Source organism: Nilaparvata lugens, chromosome 2 (assembly GCF_014356525.2).
Source record: "Nilaparvata lugens isolate BPH chromosome 2, ASM1435652v1, whole genome shotgun sequence".
Taxonomy (NCBI): Eukaryota; Metazoa; Arthropoda; class Insecta; order Hemiptera; family Delphacidae; genus Nilaparvata; species Nilaparvata lugens.
In genome coordinates this window covers 93,080,907-93,101,154 of record NC_052505.1, presented here as the reverse complement: position 1 = coordinate 93,101,154, position 20,248 = coordinate 93,080,907, and the positions used below count along the sequence as shown (strand labels likewise).

At 33.1% G+C, this 20,248-nt stretch overlaps 1 protein-coding gene across 1 annotated transcript in view; it reads right to left on the bottom strand.

The window, feature by feature from the left end:
* Window positions 1–20,248, bottom strand: part of LOC111053886 (intersectin-1) — a 114,171-nt gene that overhangs the window by 16,247 nt on the left and 77,676 nt on the right. Inside the window, 8 exon segments of the mRNA XM_039420265.1 lie at window positions 6,350–6,430; window positions 9,434–9,635; window positions 11,811–11,945; window positions 13,013–13,078; window positions 13,081–13,170; window positions 16,445–16,528; window positions 18,918–18,997; window positions 19,000–19,123. Coding sequence (XP_039276199.1) covers window positions 6,350–6,430; window positions 9,434–9,635; window positions 11,811–11,945; window positions 13,013–13,078; window positions 13,081–13,170; window positions 16,445–16,528; window positions 18,918–18,997; window positions 19,000–19,123 — 862 coding nt within the window.

The following is a 20,248-nucleotide window of genomic DNA, read 5'->3' as shown; positions in this document are numbered from 1 at the left end:
TTGAGCATAACCATAGAGAAGAGATACCATAAGCTACCTATATTTTGTCTATGACATAACCTAGGCCTATATTTTATGCAATCAAAAATAAAAGAGAAAGATAGCTCATGTTATATTTTATGCATAAGAGATGAAACCTTGAAGTTTTAATTATGACGTTAGTATGATGTTTTAATTAAGTTGTAGTAACATACTTTTTCCTATGTATACTTTTGCATGTATACTTTTGTATGTTGTAGTGTTTCAATTTTGTATTATACATTTTAAAAGTTATTTGTCTTAGCTTCCTTTTGTTTCTGTCTTTTTGAATTTGTCATTTGCTTGTAATTTTTTTACTTTGTCTTATCGTTTGTAAAGATTGAGATGTGACCTAGTTTTCGTAATTTAATTCATTTTAGTGGTTTGAATAAGCTCTATTTTCTTTTCTATTGACGTGTTTGCTGTACCTAGTTGTTCGAACTCACTGCCGGCGCACAAGTTGTTTTTTGCCGGTAGTGCCATTTTGTAAGTTAGAATTTATTTTATGAATCTGTATTACTTTATGGCAAAATAAATGAATTTGATGCAACAAACACGATAATTCATAAACTTGATAATTTGAATTTGATGCAACAGACACGATAATTCATTAACATTTATAAAATCCACACTATAAATAGAAATGTTGAGGGATTTTTCCATGATATACAGGAGAAATAAATAATATTTTTTCAGTTCCACATGTTATGTATTTCATCCGAACTAGTTTCGATTCTCAGGGAATTCTTCAGTATTTTGGATTTAGACTGAGAAATATGGATGAATAACATTCTGGTTGACCAATTAACATTCATTCATTTAGTATTAGCAATTTTGTATGTATAATAAATAATAATGTATATGTTTTGTCAATAAACTCCTCTGGTTGCAATTCATTGGCAATCAGAGAAATTATTATTATTATTATTATTATTCACGTTAAATATTGTTTTTTTTTTTTATTTTTTAGTTGGACTGCGGAATATGGATGAAGGACAATCTAATTAATCAATTATTCTTCATTCATATTCCTCAGTTAGTATCATTCATTTATTTATACATTGATAGATACGAGTCAATACTCGTACAATATCATTCTCAATTATGAATTATTGGGGAAGGAACAACAGGCTTGAAATTGTTCAGAAACAATTAAATGAGCCTCGGATTGGTAACCGGAATAAAAGGAAAACATACAGGGAAAGAAGTGAGACCAAGAGAGCGATGGGAGGATAGAGTGGCAAAGGACGCTAGGGAAATGCTACGTTTGAGGAGATGGAAAGGTGCAGCAATGGATAGAGATGGCTGGAGGCAAAGTTTAATTGAGGCCAAAGCCCGATTTGGGCTGTAGCGCCATTGGAGAGAGAGAGAGAGAGAACAACAGGCTTAAAGCCCAAAAATTCCTCAATCTAACTCAAAAATACCACTGAAGATAACGCCCTGACCACCGTAACTGGTTTGGATAAAATTAATAACAAAATCTTACTCATTACACCTTAAAACCTCTCTGCATTGAAATGGAATTTTCAAATCATGTTATAAGATAGAACGTTTCAATATGTATCAACAAAAATATTTAAAATGAAATCATAACTGAAAAGCAGACACAGTCATAAAAGGAGATCTCATAGAAAATAAACTTGAGTCTACAGTATTTATGTCTCAAAAACAATGAAAAATTTCCCTCCATTGAAATTGGAGAAATCTGCCATCTGATAAACAGTACAGTACCAAATATAAGATTAAATGAATTAAATGAATATACTAGGGTTAGTGGAGAATATAGGATTCAGTTTATAACAAAGTGCCGGTTGCACAAAAGCCTGTTAAATTTTAATCGAGATTGAATTCAACGAGAACCAATCAGAGAAGCCTTCTTCCCAAGAAATAATTCTCTGATTGGTTCTCGAGGCATTTAATCGTCATTAAAATTTATCAGGCTTTTGTGCAACCGGTCCTAGGCTTTCCATCAATACACTATGGATACAGAAAAGTGAGTTGTTATTTACATCGGTGAAAATAAAATAAATGCATAACGTGAATAAAAAAGTAGATAAAAATGAGTCAACAGTCAAACAATTCAGATGCATGCAACTAGTAAGCTATTAAAGCTGGTAAGATTATGCCAGTATAAAATTGCAAAACAAAATTAAACATGCATCAACTAAAACATTAATCTGTGTGTGTGTTGTTGCTTCATAAGCAACCATGTGAAGTATTGTGACTAATCGTGTCTTGTCTTATCTTGACTAACTGGTGTGTGCCTAGCCTAACTTTGTGATAAAGTGATATTTTTAGGCAAAATTCTAGTGTTTTATTATTGGAATAAATGTCTCTATTACAATACCGACATTAAATGAAAATGCACCATATGATTTTTGTAATAATTATGATGGAAACTACTAGTACTGTACCCTTTCAATACTTTTTTATATAAACACAACTATAGTGAGGTCCCACGTTATAATGGCAGTGTTTGATTAGCAATGGTATTGCTATCCTTCACTATCATTCAACAAAGCGGATTGCGCTATCTCTTTCTCGCTTTGCTCTGTTGCCAGATCGTCTTGTAACAATGTAGAATTGATTAACAAAATATTTCAAACTTAATTATGTAAATTCATTATGAAATATAATATATATTGAAATATATAATTTATTGCTTAATAAAATTTAATTGAGCAACTTGAACGAGAATAAACAGTAATATTAAATCAATAAACCTGTATCTGCTACCGTCCATAGAAGGCATTGACAAGACTGAGGTTCGGCAACGTTTTTCTCCTATCTTTCTCCACTGCCATTATAACGTGGACCTCACTACAGTCTTAAATTTTATCTCACTTTCGATTAGTTGAGTGGAAGAATATTAATTTCTTCTCTCTGATTCATTGTTTTAATAGTTTCGAGCACTCATGCCCTTTTTTAAGTGTGAATATTTTTTTGTAAATCTAAGTACCTTCAATTTTGAGTTTATAAGATAGTGATATATAATCTAGCTACATTTGGACTGTTGTATTGATTAGAATTGAAACCGTTTTGGACTTTGGCCAGTGATATTTTTCTAGAGTAATCTAGAGTGTGTAATTTCTGTGGTTGTATAATTCTGGATGATTGAATAAATTGATATAAGCGTCAGTTTTGATTGTGAGATTATAAATAATTATAAGAGATCATAACCATATATGTCATTAATATTCATATATTGGAGGAAATACAATCAACAAAAGATGAGACTAATATTCCAAATATTATTCATAATGGCGATCAGACAAACTTATGTTCTCCTGACCGAAAACTACACATCTAAAAGAAATTGGAAATATACAGTGTATATCTAGGCATTTGAGAATCATGAGCTATATATTTGTTTTGTATCTGCCATACGCTAAATAAATAAAATATTCCAAATACAGTACTGTAAGTAAGTTAATTTAAAGATTTTCTGTGCATGAGAGTACTAGAGCCTTCATTGAAAAACGATTCCTCAAATTGAACGAAGGGATGAATACCAATCACCAATCAATCTGATTCATCAAAACTATTTTGAGAATGGCAAAAACCTACAGAAAGATGAACCTACTGAAATTTTGGAGATCTCAACCAATATTACTACACCTTTCCCAATTTTATTTTAGAAAGTATCAAGTTAATTGGAGAAAGTATCAATTGTATTTGAGAATAGTCACTTGTAATTGAGAGAATGTCAGATGTAATTGAGAATAGTAAATTGTATTTGAGAAATTGTCAAATGTAAATGAGAAGATATCAAATGAAAATGAGAAAATTTTCCAATTGACATGTCGCAACTCTTCTGTAGCCAGTACAGGTTTGATTTGAGCAGGAAAGGATACTGTTTGTACTACGTACACAGTATTCCAATTACTATTATAGGCTTTGCATGGGGGAAATGAATATATTTATATTTTTTTTTAATGAATTTGATTATTTTCAATGGTGAAAGTATTTCCACTGTACTGTTTACAAATGATTAATGAGAAGTATTTTTATGTATGTATTGGCAACGCGACTTTTGTCCCCAAACATTTTGTGAAACATTGCACTTGATGAAGATCAAGTTTCTCTATGTTTACGGCGCAATTGAACTTTAATCGATTGAATCTCTTGATCAAACAATTCAGCAATTCTTCAATGGATTCTGGGGCTTAACAATAATGTTCTATTCAAAAACTAAACATTTTATTGGAATAATAAATATATTATCATATTATTTTATATGAGTTCAGTGTTATGAAAAATATAAGTACTGGTTTTTTAAAATCATTTCCCAATAATTACAGTACAAATGTCAACTTCTCGATTTTAAATCGTATGTTCGCAAATTGAAATGATACTTTCTCAAATAAAATATACTATTCTCAATTACAAGTGATGACTTCTCAGATACAATTGACTATTCTCAATTACAATTGATACTTTCTCAAATACAGTTGGAAAAGGTGTAATTGGAAAGTGGTGTTGGTGTTAGAACAAAAATTGAACAATTTGATTCATAAACCAAAATAGTTTTCATAATTATATTGTACCAATCTATGGCACTCAACAACAGTAAAAAATACAACTATCAAACAACAATATAAACATACAACTCATATTCGATTCAAATTTAATAACCTACTTTGTTCACACCAGTACACACCAAGTTATCGTAGAATGAAAGTTCTTAATTACCCGTTTATTTTCTTCATTTGCGATTATTACAGGAAACATTTTTCCATCTACTTGTAACTGAATAATATAAAAAATTTAAAATAATAATATTGATTGCCAATAAAGAAGAAATGTATACTGTCTGGAATATTAAGCTCAGGAAAGTAGTTGTATTTTGGAAGAGCGGGGAGATTCAAAAGGGTGGAATTTTTCGTTAGACTGAGAAAAGCTTACAGTAGGCCTACTATTCAGTGAGCTATCATTTCAATTAAAGATCATGGAACCAAAAAAGATGAAAAATTTGCAATAAGTAGAGAGTTACCGCTAAGATTTGCTTCTAAAGAATTATGAAGTATCATGGACTATTTAGGATACAGTTATGGAAAAGTATTTACAAAAATATTAAAACAAACTTCAAACGAATTATGAAGTATCATGGGATATCAGAATACAGTTATCAGTATTATTATGATAAAATGGAAGAATATTTACTAAAATATTAAATCAATCTCATGCTATTCATAGGTTGATGATAATTTATTATGTATGGATGATTTTTATTACTTGTTGAAATTAAATCATAAGATTAATTCAATTCGTTTATTTCCACTTGGCATAACAAGGCATGTAGGCTACATATATTTGATATTTAACAAAATAAGAATTGAATTTTACATGAAACAGTATAAAAGATCAAAATTGATTTCTGAGTGGAATTCCCCCAATAAGACTATGCAACCTAGTTTGGGGGACACGCAAGCTTTTGTTCAAGTTATAGATAATGGATCGCTGCAAATGCTGCAAAGAAAGTACTGTACAATAAATGAAAATAGTGATAAATTTACATTAAGCTTTCGCATCCACACTCTCGCCAAGTGCGTACAAATGACGACGAGCGCGAGAGTGTGGATGGCTGCTTTACCAGCTCTCGGCTTCATTTGCCGATTTTATTCGAGAGGAGGCGAGCGTAGGCGAGCATCCACAAATGGTCACATTGCAGTGTGGATGGCAAGACCAACGTGGCCAAGCTTACCAGCTCTCGCCAGCGACTTGGCGAGAGTGTGGACTGGGCCTGAGTGATAGTTTATGAATTAGCCAACGCCTCACTTAAGCATCAAGCTAATACATCACTATCGGGGGAAAAAATTAGTATGAAATATAGAGAAACAGTTATTAAAACAATTATCTAGTGTTCTTGAATCAATGCTAATTCTACAGGAGTATTATGAAATATAGAGATGCAGTTATTAAAACAAGTATCTACAGTGATCTTGAAACGATACCAAGTGGCATAGCCACCTCTAATACAAGGCCCTGGCCTACGATATTGCAACGTCGCAGTGTGGGCCTAGAATCTAATACATGATTGGTGAAAAAGATTTAAAAGAAATACCAGATGATCTTTTTCACCAATCATGTATTAAATTCTAGGCCTACACTGCGACGTTTCAATATCGTAGGCCAGGGCCTTGTATTAGAGGTGGCTATGCAAGTGGTGATATGAGTAGATACATTCGATAAAACTTCTACTTGTGAGAGCATGCTACCATCCAAAAATTCCAAAGTGCAATTTGCAATAATTGTGGCATGCATTTCTTGCAACACTCATTGCAACATTCCTTGCAACACTCCTTGCAACATTCCTTGCAACACTCCTTACCAGCAGCAGGGGATGGTTTCAGACTTCTTCCTTCCAAAACAGCTACAAGAATTCTGCCGACTGCTCCGAATTTCGCTTGTTCTGTTCAATACCACAGTAAATTTCATCATATTTAGTTTTTAATTATTTTTTCTGGCTAAGTTTTTTAGCGTTAAGAGTAATAGCAGAAGAATCAATAAGAAATAGTTGTCGGCCACTTTTTAAGGAATTTAAAATCCCGCCTAGCCTATACATCCTTGAAACTATATGTTTCATAATAAAATATGAGAGCTCATTCAATACGGGAGCATTATTCCATAATTATGAGACAAGATACAGGCGAAACTTAAGGGATGATGCCCATCATACGGTTCTACATGAGCGAGGTGTAAAAAGCTCTGGTATAAGATTATATAATATATTACCACGACGTCTGAAGGAAATCACAGGTAGGGAGTTTGGAGCTCATTTGGAGAGGGAGTTACTGGATACATCTCCATATTCAATGGAGGAATTTTTTGCTCATTATGAGCAACGTTTGGGAAGTTAGGTTAAACATATTAAAATATGACTAGTCAGATAATGGACTTAAATTTTGACGAATCCGCATGCCCCCTCCATGGGTGGTCAATGGATGATTGATTAATAATAATTATTATTATTATTATTTACGCACAAGCCTGAAGTTTACGAGAGCATCACCCTCAGCAAAAAGCAGAACTATTTTGCTAGGTAACTATGATGAAATAGAATGGCTGGCGAGGTGATCCGAAGGCATTATTTACTTTGTTGTAGTTCATACACTGTGTTACTTGTAAATATTTGAAAAACGCTTACTTTTTCAAGGAGTATTGAGGAATGCATTTCACTCCTGAAGAGTAGCTTCATCAGCCTGACACGAGGGGCGCTTGCTTTTATGGGTTGGACTGAGTGGCCAAAATGTGTGAAAATATTGTATTTGATTTAAAGTTTATTTGATCATTTATTAAATTGGATTTGTCATTTTTGAGGTGTCATTATTTACATTCAACATGTAGCATAATTTGCAACCGTTTTGGGCTTAAGCCGGTAGAAGGCCTACTTTTCTGTAAGATTGATTACTTGATTGATTGAAAACGCAAGAGTTTGATGTTCAATTGAGAGTAGAGAGTAGGATAAATATATTTTGTTTAATATGTACGTCCTTTTAGTTTTGTTCAATTGATACATAATTTTAAGGACCATCAAATGTAAGAGAGATTGACTTGGCTATAAACTGTCAAATAACATTAATTTAGTATCACTATTATTGGTGGGGATTCCCTGACGGAAGTTCCACCTCGCCTGAGTATATAATTTGAGCCGTCGATGGGCCTTACGCCTGTTATATATCAGCCAAGATCGACAATTTAACGTGATAAGCTATCAAAGAGGATGGATGAGCAAGGTATTAATGACAGGTCGGTATCTTTTTATGGTGTCAACTTCATTGATCAAACATTAAGATAATTATGTGATATTTAATGAATAGATTATCAAATATCAATGAAACTATAGAAACGTGTAATTATATAATTCTATCGCCACTAATTCTATCACTATTTTAATTATTTCCTATTGCTTTAGGATTCTTTATTTATTCTTTATAGATTCATACAATAAGTACATCTTCAAAATAATAGGGAGAAAAAACCTAACCTTATGCTATTCCTATCCCAAATTGTAAACTTATCTTACACATAGTCCGAGATAGGTTGAGTCTTGTAGTTGTTTACTTCACAAAATTTTCAGTCCGCTTTATTATTTTCACAAAGTAGATTTTTAAATTTAGATGCTTCAAAACCAAACATTAAGGCTGTGCAAAGGCTAAAAATAAACTTTCTACTGGTGACATTTTCCAAAGTTGTTCGATTTGTCATCAATCTATCAGAATGAAAAAGTTTTCATTGAGAAAGTTTTTAATGAGATCGGAACTCCCCAAAAAAATTTCGATTGATTGATTGATTGATTGAGTACTTTATTTATGTAGATTACAATATATACTGGCTTATACACTTATATACAATAGCTTACAATACAGCAAAATTATAGATGAATTTACATAATATAGACTAGGAAAATAACTATAGAACTGTATATGATATGAAAAAGCAATTTGTAATATAATAACTATAGATAATAATCATATTGTTATGCATCTACATAAATTGGCGGAGCTTTGGACATATCAATGTCCATTCTTTGGGAAGAATAATAAAAATATCCTCCCCACTAACTCTCTACAAACTCTCTCTACTAACTCTCTTCGATAAGAGATAACACAATGAAATTCAGAGAATAAATTCGTCATGGTATTGTTGATTGAATAAAAAAAATTGAAAACATAAATTTTTGAGAAAGTTATTCAATTTACAAAAAATAACTCAACTAAAAGTTATTTTTGGTCATTTTTAGTGAATTACTTACTAAAAAATTGATTTTTTCAGAAAATTTTTGTTTAATTCAATCAAAAATACCATGAAGAATTTATCCTCTAAATCTCATGGATTTATCTCTTACCGAATTTGAAATGTTCTGTACCAAAAATTTAAACTTTAGGCACTCATATATCAAAAAGTAAAGGTCGGAAAAAATGTTTTCCTGAGAAAACTTTTTCATTTTGATAGCTTGATGATATATAAATCGAAAAACTTTGAAAAATATCACGAGCAGAAAGTCTATTTTTAGCCTTTGCACAGCCTTAATGTTTGGTTTGAAGCATCTAAATTTAAAAATCTACTTTGTGAAAATAATTAAGCGGACTGAAAATTTTGTGAAGTGAATAATTACAAGACTTAACCCATTTCGGACTATGTGTAAACTTATCAAAATTTATGATAGGAATAGCATAAGGCTATGTTATTTTTTTTATCCCTATCATTTTGATGATGCACTTATTGTATTTTTATCCTTTGCACAGCCTTAAAGCAATTCCTAACCATTCTTTTGTATTAGAAGAATAATATGTAGTTTTGGGAAGCTTAAGGGATAAAGCAATTCCTAACGATTCATTTGGATATATTAATATGAAATAATATAGAGCTCAAAAATGTTGAGAAGTAAAAATTTGATGAAAAAACTACTCACTCGATTGCTGCCTCTGAAGATGACACTTTTGACGGTGCATCAACTCTTTCTGTGCCTCACCGATCTTCTTCAGCCACAGATTTCTCTCGTTAACACTGTTTGCACTCAGATTGTAGACAATCTTATTGTACTCCAGTTTCAGTTCTATCAAGTCTGGACTGCTTGGACTGTTATGGATTGCAGTGTCAATCAGAAGTAAAGGCTGCAAAACAAAACCAATAATAACTATTATTATACGAAAATCCCAATTAAATGCTGTAAATCACCCCGAAGACTTCTGCTACTGCAAATATTGACAACAAGGTGAACAGCTAGATGGAAATTCGATGAGCGCTGCTATACAAGAATTATTTGTCAGCCGGGAATCGAACCCAGTACCTCCTAATTGCCGGTCAGGAATGCTTACCCTTACACCAAACTGACAATCTGTGGATAGCAGCGCTCATTTTATACAAAGCCATAGCGGCCAGCCAATCTACAGATGAAATAAGTTGTAAGTTGCATTTGTTCAAATGCTAATAGTTATTATTAAACGAAAATCCAATTAAATGCTGTAAATCACCCCGAAGACTTCTGCTACTGCAAATATGACAACAAGGTGAACAGCTAGATGGAAATTCGATGAGCGCTGCTATACAAGAATTATTTGCAGCCGGGAATCGAACCCAGTACCTCCTAATTGCCGGTCAGGAATGCTTACCCTTACACCAAACTGACAATCTGTGGATAGCAGCGCTCATTTTATACAAAGCCATAGCGGCCAGCCAATCTACAGATGGAAATAAGTTGTAAGTTGCATTTGTTCAAATGCTAATAGTTATTATTAAACGAAAATCCCAATTAAATGCTGTAAATCACCCATTTTTACCCTGTTGCCAATATTTGCAGTAGCAGTCTCCATTTTGGTTTGATAATAATTTTTCATTAATTAGCATTTGAGCAAATGTAATTTCCAACTTATTTCCATCTGAAAACCAATAGTACCGTTTTTAAAATAAATATAACTGTTTAAAATTGTGTCATTCTTTTTGAAACACCCGGTAAATCTATACTGCTATACTGTTGCTATACTGCTCTACGTACTGCTGTAATGCTTTTTATATCTACTGCTATCAAGGTGTAATCGGTTTGTTGACCAGAGCACATTCTAAAATTAAGATTAGAAGATAGAAGATAAAACCATTGAGTACACTATTTCATATATGACCACTCTTAAGCAAAGTATAACAAACTGGAAGCATAAAAACTTGACAAACTGAAGGCATGTCGTACTGAAATCTCGAAGAACTAAACATAGGCTTATAACAACTTCTTCTTCTTCTTCTTCTTCTTCTTCTTCTTCTTCTTCTTCTTCTTCTTCTTCTTCTTCTTCTTATTCTGCTTTCGTCTTCTTCTTTCTCTTCTTATTCTTCTTCCTTCTTCTTCTTCTTCTTCTTCTTCTTCTTCTTCTTCGGTGTCTTCTTCTTCTTCTTCTTCTTCTTCTTCTTCTTCGTTTTCTTCTTCTTTCTTCTTCTTTTCTTAGCTTTCTTCTTCTTCTTCTTCTTTCTTCTTATTCTTCTTCTTTCTTCTTTTCTTCTTCTTCTTCTCTTCTTGTCTTCTTCTTCTTCTTTCTTCTTGCTGCTTCTTCTTCTTCTTCTTCTTCTCTTCTTCTTTTCTCTTTTCTGTTCTTCTTCTTCTTCTTCTTCTTCTCTTCTTCTTTTATTTTCTTCTTCGTCTTCTTCTTCTTCTTCTTCTTCTTCTTTCTTCTTTCTTCTTCTTTCTTCTTCTTCTTCTTCTTCTTCTTCTTTCTTCTTTTCTTCTTCTTCTTCTTCTTCTTTCTTCTTCCTTCTCTTCTTCTTTTCTTTCTTCTTCTCTTCTTCTTCTTCTTTCTTCTTTTCTTCTTCTTCTCTTCTTCTTCTTCTTCTTCTTCTTCTCCTGTCTTCTTCTTCTTCTTCTTTTTCTTCTTCATCCTCATCTTCTCCTTTTCTTTCTTCTTCTTCTTCTTCTTCTTCTTCTTCTTCTTCTTCTTTCTTCTTCTTCTTCTTCTTCTTCTTCTTCTTCTTATTCTTCTGCTTCTTCTTCTTCTTCTTCTTCTTCTCTTCTTCTTCTTTCTTCTTCTTCTTCTTCTTCTTCTCTTCTTTCTTCTTCTTCTTCTTCTTCTTCTTCTTCTTCTCTTCTTCCAGGAGTCTATAACTATTCTCGGTAAATTAAGAATATTTATGCAAAATTTTAAGTTTATCAGTTCAAAAATACAGACGTGATGATGCATCAAACATGTACCACCTTTGTATCCAGTACAGCCAGTTCCTTCTTTTATTTATATATAGTATAGATGAATTTATTTTAGATATTATCCATTGTTTTGTGTCGCTTGGTAAACTAGAATCAAAGTAATTACCTCTTTGTATATTCTGAATACACAATTCGAATATCGTTCAAAGTTGAACTGATTGTCGACAAGCGGCCTGTGAGGTTGGGCCAGCAGAAGGAAGTCATTCAGTAAGAATCCAACCAGTTGCTTCCCACTTTTTGTCTGAAAAAAGTAATTTATCAAATGAATAACTTGGAAAAAACAATTATTGCAATTTCTTGTTTACAAAGTAGAAATCAATAAACAAAACAGTGCAATGCATTTTACATTAACAAACATCACAAAGTGAAGAAATATCCAATGAACAAACTTAATACGACCTCGCCCTATGATTTGAAATTAGCATAAAATGACCTCCTGGAGGAATTATTACGTTTAACCATACAGAAATTTATCTTCTTAAAACTATTTGACCGAACGTAGTGAGGTCTATGTTTCAACTTGATTTGCTTTTGTCTGTCCGTATGTAACGCGATTACGGCCAAACGCGTTGATAGAATTCGATGAGATTTGACATGAATATTTCTTTTTCAACTGCGCGTCGATGTATACGCAAGGTTTTTTGAAATTTTGCATTTTAAGGATAATATGAAAGGAAAAGGAATTCCTCTATACTCCGATATCACTATATATATCATCTACTCTGAAGATAGGATTAATCAGACTATAGATATTATTCATAATCAATCAGCTGACAAGTGGATTACACAGATGGCTGGAGTGAGACAAGAGAAATGCACCGTTCAACGGCGCATGCGCTTTGTATTCAATCGTACTTCATAGCCGCTCTTTCATGAGCTGTCTCATGGTCTCATATATATAGCGCGAATTTGAGCGTGTATAAGGCATTCCTATTTCTTTATCTCTTGAATAAATGAGTCTTTCTCAATTTGAATAGGCCAATAATAATTATTGTACCTGATAAACTGAAAATTCAGTTCAAAAATAACTGATAATTCTGAATAAAAGAAATTGGAGAAACTGCGTGAGGTCTACTGTTCACAGAACTACTAGTATTCTAGTAAGATCAGGAGCTTCAATTACATGAAACCATCAATTTGGTTTATTTTTTCAACAGTATATATTAATGAAATATTGAAAATTTATCAACGAAATTCACATTTTATTTCAAGAATATATAAATCCAGCTTTTTCCATATTCCATACTATATTTGAATAAATTCCGTAAGCTTGTACTTTGCTCTCAAGCATCTCAAGATAACACAAACCTTTGTAAGAACTCCGTAGTGAATGAATTTTCTAGGTCCAAGAGTATTGGTCATGGAATTAAAAATATGAGAGGCTCATCAAGCCCTTCACAAAGCACATGCGTTTGCAGCCATTCAAGTCGTTCGGAGTTCTCCTTTTCAGCTACACCTTCATTTACCTATAAAACAATTGAACAACATATACAAATTTCCGATATTGTTTTTGTTGACATATAGTGATATTTATCCTTAAATAATATTGTCTAATAATATCACGAATTTATTCAAAAGTTACATAAATTTAATCACCTATGGTATCATCTTCAGTGTGACTGAGTACCGGTTGCACAACAGCCGGTTAAATTTTAACCATGATTATTTCCACGAGAAACAATTAGACACCAAACGCTTTCTCTGATTGGTTCTCGTGAAATTAATCACGGTTAGGCGGGGTGCACACCGGAGAAACGCGTTTCGTGAAGCCCCTTTCATGAAACTTGTTTCATGCAATCCGTTTCACTGGTGCATGCATACAGAAGAAACGGTTTTCCCGTCAGTTTCACGATGGATTCCGATGAAAATGTGGTCGGTTTTTCGTGGTGGCTAAGAAATACAAATAAAAGACGAAAATACTGGGTACACCCACTGATTAGGGATCGAGACCATAGTTCCCTCGTTGTTACAAACTTGCTCATAAGTGATCCTATCAAATTTAAGGATTTTTTCCGAATGTCCAAGACAATTTTTGTTCGTTTTAGTGGCATTGGTTTCTCTACAACTTTGGCTAACTTCACTTAGAATGAAATTCCTACCAAAATGTTCTGTAAATCACACAAATTTCTACAAATCACACAATTTCTCAACGCGAAACGTGAAACTACAGCTAGAGGAAACCGATTATTCGAGTTGAAACTGATTTTCACGAAAACTGATTTCACGCAATCAAAGAAACTGGAGTTTCATGAAACGCAGTGTGCACAATCCTGTGTAATCTTAAGGTGCGTACAGATATACGCGCCGCGAACATGAGAAATTCACTTTTAATCAGCTGACTATATCTGTATTTTTACAGAAACGGTAATATACAGATATAAAAAGCTTGGCATCAGCTGATTAAAAGTGAATTGCTCATGTTCGCGGCGCGTATATCTGTACGAACCTTTATCAGTCGATTGCAAGCAACTTTCGTTTCACGTTTCCTGAAACTTGTTTCACGAAACGCGTTTCTCCGGTGTGCATCCCGCCTTATCATTCTATTGCGAGCAACTTTCATTTCACGTTTCCTGAAGCTTGTTACACGAAACGCGTTTCTCCGGTGTGCACCCCGCCTTAAAATTCAACCGGCTGTTGTGCAACCGGGCCTGAAAGTTTAACAGATGAAACTATAGGTGTTGAAACATGTATTTACCTTTTCAAGATAAATAAATACCTTTTTTCATTCCCAATCATTCATAGTTGAGAATGATACTGTATCTATCAATGTATGAATAAATAAATAAATTCGTGATATTATTAGAAAATATTCTAGTGCTTCATTACATACAAATTCATTTTGACAATAAAATCTATAACCAACAATCACATAGTGTCATCTTCAGTGTGATTGAAAGCTGTTATAGAGTTTCAATCAAAAGATCTGCAGACTCAAAAGAAAATATTATGCAATAGTACCACTGATTCCAAATCCAATATATCTATATATACAAAAGCGAAATGGCACTCACTCACTCACTGACTGACTGACTCACTCACTCACTCACTCGCAGAGCTAAATATCTACCGGACCAAAAACGTTCAAATTTTGTAGGTATGTTCAGTTGCCCTTCAGAGGCGCACTAAGAAATCTTTTGGCAATATTTTAACTCTAAGGGTTGTTTTTAAGGGTTTAAAGTTCGTCTTTTAGCATGTATATTCTTCTTCTCCCAATATCTTAATTATTATGATTGAAATTTCCATATCATATGTTACTATAGAACTATAATCTAGATAGAGTACTTCTTCGAAACAGTTGTTAACTGGCAACTAAATTAATAATTTTGTCAGGTTGGCATTAAGTTGAGTTGACTTTGTTAGGTTGGCACCAAGTTGAAGATTTGATGCATTTATCGCGGAAAAATTGATGGGCACTGCTACTTCAATCCTGGGAATATTATATTACTAGCCGTCAGGCTCGCTTCGCTCGCTATATCCGTTTAGCCAGACGTTTAGTCTGGACCCCCGACTGGATTGTCCTAACATATGATAAAAATGCTCAAATGAAAAATGCAAGCGAGCGAAGCGAGCTTGCTGATCTCATTCTTGGACGATCCAGTCGGGGACCAGGGGGCGGAGCCCCCTGGCTAGACGTATATGGCGAGCGAAGCGAGCCTGATGGCTAGTAACCTATAAACTTAAGTGTAAATAGGAAATGACATCTCTGCCGATAAAAGCCATATTAATAAATAAAAATAAATTCCAAATCCAGATGATGACGATAAAAATGATAAAAATCATTGCTTGATTCTAATATAGATCCAGAATTAAGCTGGATTTGCACACAACAGTGACAGTGAATAGTGGAGAATAATTCCCTCAAGTTCTAATGGTATAATTTATACTCAATCGGCCGTGCTGAGTGGGAATAGTCTAATTAGGACTCGTGGGAATTATATTTTCACAGTTCATTGTCCCTGTTGTCTGCAAATCCTCAAGTGTGCGAAGCTTTAACCTACAAATTAATTTGAAAAACTGAAAAAAATGATCAAAACTTTTCGTAATAAGTTTGATTACAAATAATCACTTTGATTATTACTTTGATTTGATAAGACAACCATTTTGGCATTGACTTAAAAGTGAGAACTCACTAACGCTCGTTCAATAATGCAAACGTTTTTCTTCAATGTTGTTTTCTGCTCACTGTTAAATCACATTTTTGTTATCAAATAGAACACAATAGACTACAGTGAGGTCCTCGTTATAATGACAGTGTTTGATTAGCAATGGTATTGCTTAATCCTTATCTATCATTCAACAAAGCGGATAGCGCTATCTCTCTCTCGCTTTGCTCTGTTGCCAGATCGGCTTATAAAAATGTAGAATTAATAATCAAAATGTTTAAATGTAATAATTACAAAATGTTTCATCTTAATTATGAAAATTCATTATGAAATTATTGAAATATATAATTCCTTGCTTAATAAAATATAATTGATTATTTTAAACGATAATGAACAATTAATATTACATTAATAAACCTGTATCAGCTACCGTTATAGAAGGCATTGACTAGACAGTGGATCGGCAACGTTGTTCTCCTATCTTTCTCTACTGCCATTATAACGTGGACCTCACTATAGTGGTCATGCTCCTATCGGCAATGTCTATCTATAGCAGTAGTCACTCCTCAGGATTTTCCCGCATATCTCTACTTATTGCATAACTATATGAAATTCAATAGACGTGACTACTACACACCTGCACTAAAAATTCCTCAGCTTTTGTCAATGCTTCTTCCAAGTACAATCTATCTGGATGATCCGAGGGTGTGTGTTCAAGTATCTGTAAAGTAAATCATTTTAATTAAGAGGTTGCTATTGTCAAGAAAATAATATTGAGCTACAAACTGAGAATTCATAACAAATTAATATGGAAATAAGTATCAATTCCACATAAATTATGCAGAACGGGAAACAGTTATCTGTTGTTGTAAATCTACTTGTGCTTCAACATTGTTAAATAATAGTTAAATCATCATGTACAAGATGTAAATCGCCTTTTTATTAGAACTAGAAGCTTTATGGAAAATTTTCTTGGCGAATAAAATATAGGCTAATCAATACCTATTTCTCAGCTGTAAGTAACTAATAGTGAGTGGGTTTTTGATTTTGTATTCAAATTTTTTAAATAAGTGTAATATTTCTAAAGTTTTTAATTTATTGTGATACATTCTGTGATTCATTTAGAGTATAACATCAACCTTCAAAATTTTCAAATCATTATTCCTGGACCGAAAATCAAGTGACGAAGCAGTGAGTGTGTGATTACATAACCTAAATTTGGACAACATAACATTTTATCAAAATTTTTGGAGAGAATAGTCCAGGCTTACTCTAGTTTTTCCTCCAATGTCATAATTGTATTATGTTATGATTATAGTGTTTTATAGAATAAATCAATGAATCAATCATTATTAACAAGAACCAACAATTAATAAAGATATTTTGAATATCATTCCCATTATCACATATACAGAGTGTCTCAAGAAAGGTGTAACAGCCGAAAACCATAGACTCTACATGAAATTTGCAACAAAAAATGTCCAGTAAAATATTCTTATAAATCGAACTTAGTTTTCGAGATAGATTATTAAATATTTTTGAAAAACGTCAATAACTAGAAAACTATTAGCCAAAATCCAACTCAAAGGATATGATTGGAAAGAAGAAGAAATTACCAATAATATCATAAATAATTTGTTCCTTGTTTGACGTTTTTAAACTTTTTATGAGCGTTCAACTGTTTTTAATTTGGATTTGAACTCGATGACTGTTTATGTAAAAAATTGAATCGAGCACAGTTAGCCCGCCTAAGAGCGAGAGAGACAGAGTGATTTTGTTGAGGATGTGTGAAGGTAAAATAAAATTTTGTTAATATGAAATTCAGTGCGAGATTCTTTGTATAAATTAATGTTTTAAATATAATTCTTTGTATAAATAAATGTTTTAAATTGTTACTATTATTTCATCCTTCTTCCTACTATAGGAATGAATATTCACATTAAAATTATTTTACCACTCAAAGTCATTGTCACGTAAAACTTTCGCCTGTATACCAACTTTACAGGCAACTATGCAATTTTTTCAGTTGTTTATTTATTGTTATTGGTTGTTTATTTGATGTTAGAAGCTGCTGTCAAACATATGTTTTTTGTTCGAAGCATATCGTTGTTGACAAAACATGGCATGAGGGAATTGTCCTGTGTTGTGGCCAGCTTAGATGGGCCGTCCAATAACGTTTTCCTCCGATCTAGCAACGGCCGAAAACTACCGAGCTCGTCCGAATGATCACACCAAGAAAGAAGGAATAGATGCTCGTCTATTGCAACAGGTTCATACGGCCGTGCACGGCCGTCTCCGGCAAACTAACTAGTCGAGCTGAGACAACAATGTTCCTAACCTGAAATTGTTTTACAGTCTTTTGTTTTTTGAAGTTGTTCTGTTTTATAAAGTTGTAACTATGGACAATTAAAAGTTGATAAGTTTGGTTCAAGAGCATGTTCCATTGGTGGGATATGCGAGACAAAAGTTATCATCGTCGTGATGTTCAAAGAAATCTGTGGACAAAGATTGCTGAATAAATAGGATCTGAAGGTAAGATTATTGTAATGAATAACTAATTTAGTGGATATTTGTTCATCCAATTTTCAAAATCTAATATATCATTGTTTATGAAAAATTTGGTTTGCTATGATAGTAGTTAATTCAATATAATTATTATTCAACGAAAATCCTAAATAAATGTTGTAAATCACCCCGAAGACTTCTGCTACTGCAGACATTGACAACAGGGTTGACAGCTAGATGGAAATTCGATGAGAACTACTATCCAAAAATCACTGAATTTCCATCTAGCTGTTAACCCTTTTGTCAATGTCTGCAGTAGCAGAAGTCTTCGGGTGATTTACAGCATTTATTTAGGATTTTCGTTAAATAGTAATAAATTGTATATTAATTAGCATTTGAATCATGCATTCTCTATTTAATTCCATCTGTTAATTCAATAATTAGCAACCAGCCAACTACTGAACTAGACTGACGTAAACGGTTCCAATGGACGCCATATTCGGCCAAATTAACGGCCGGCAGATTCGTCCGATCCAACGACCGAACGAATCGGTTGAATACGGTTCCAGTGGACGGTTTCCCTTAGAGAGAGCTGATAAGCATACCTTTTTTATGAGAAGGGGATATTTGGTGATGCGCTGCATGGGTTTGACAAGGAACGAGCTGAGTGGCAAACCTTTGGTTCGGGATCGGTCTGACACTTTTTGGACAGCTGTTTGAAGGCCACTGACTCCTCTGTCAGACTCTGCAGCAGAGACGCCGCTGACAGCTGACAGCTGCAGAAACGCACGTACCCCGTCATCCGTGGCAACTGACAAAAATCACATATTATAATTTCTTTAGATAATTATATTTTAATAAAAATTTAATGAATAATTATAATTTCATTAATTATACAGAGTGAGTCATATGTATGGGAACCCTTCAATAAATTGGAGACTGTTGTAGATATAATACTGTAACTTCCAGGATAAGTTATTGGTCGAATACTCTACCTTTTGACGTACAACTGAATTTCAACCCCTCATAAGGGGGTAACTTAGGGGTTGTAACTCGAATATTTTAAATGTAAACACGCATTGTGTGGTACATCATTTTAAAGGCTTTTTCAAAACAAGAAATATTGCATTGATAAAAATGTTATATGATTCTTGTATCCAAAATGGCGGCTGATTTAAGTTTTGATTTTTAAAGAAATGAGGGGTTGTAACTCAAATATTTTGAATGTAAACACCCATTTTGTTATACATCATTTCAAAGGCCTTTCAAAAACAAGAAAGATAAAATCAATTGAAATGTTATATGATACTTGTATCCAAAATGGCGGCTGATTGAAGTTTTAGTTTTAAAGAAATATTGATAAAGTTCAATCAGCCGCCATTTTGGATACAAGTATCATAGGAAATTTTTATTGATAACATCTTTCTTGTTTTGAAAAGGCCTTTGAAACTATGTAACACGCAACAGGTGTTTACATTCAAAATATTTGAGTTACAACCACTCTTTTTTTAAACCACTATAACTTCAATCAAAAGCCATTTTGGATAAAAGTATCATAGAACATTTTTATTGATGTCATCTTTCTAGCGGTTTTGAGAAGGCCTTTAAAATGATGTATTACACAATGGATGTTACACATTTAAAATATCCGAGTTACAACCCCTGAGTCACCCCCTTATGAGGGGTTGAAATTCAGTTATACGTCAAAAGGTAGAGTATTTGACCAATAACGTATCCTGAAAGTTACAGTATTATATCTACACAGTCTCCAACTTATTGAAGGGTTCCTTTACATACAACTCACTCTGTATATATATTTTTAATTTTTTTTATCGCGGATAATGCCATGTAAGCTTTTTGCCTGTGTAATGGGCAATGAAGAGTTCGTTGGTGATTTAATAAGATGACCAAACGTCTATGCCAAACTCGTATAATC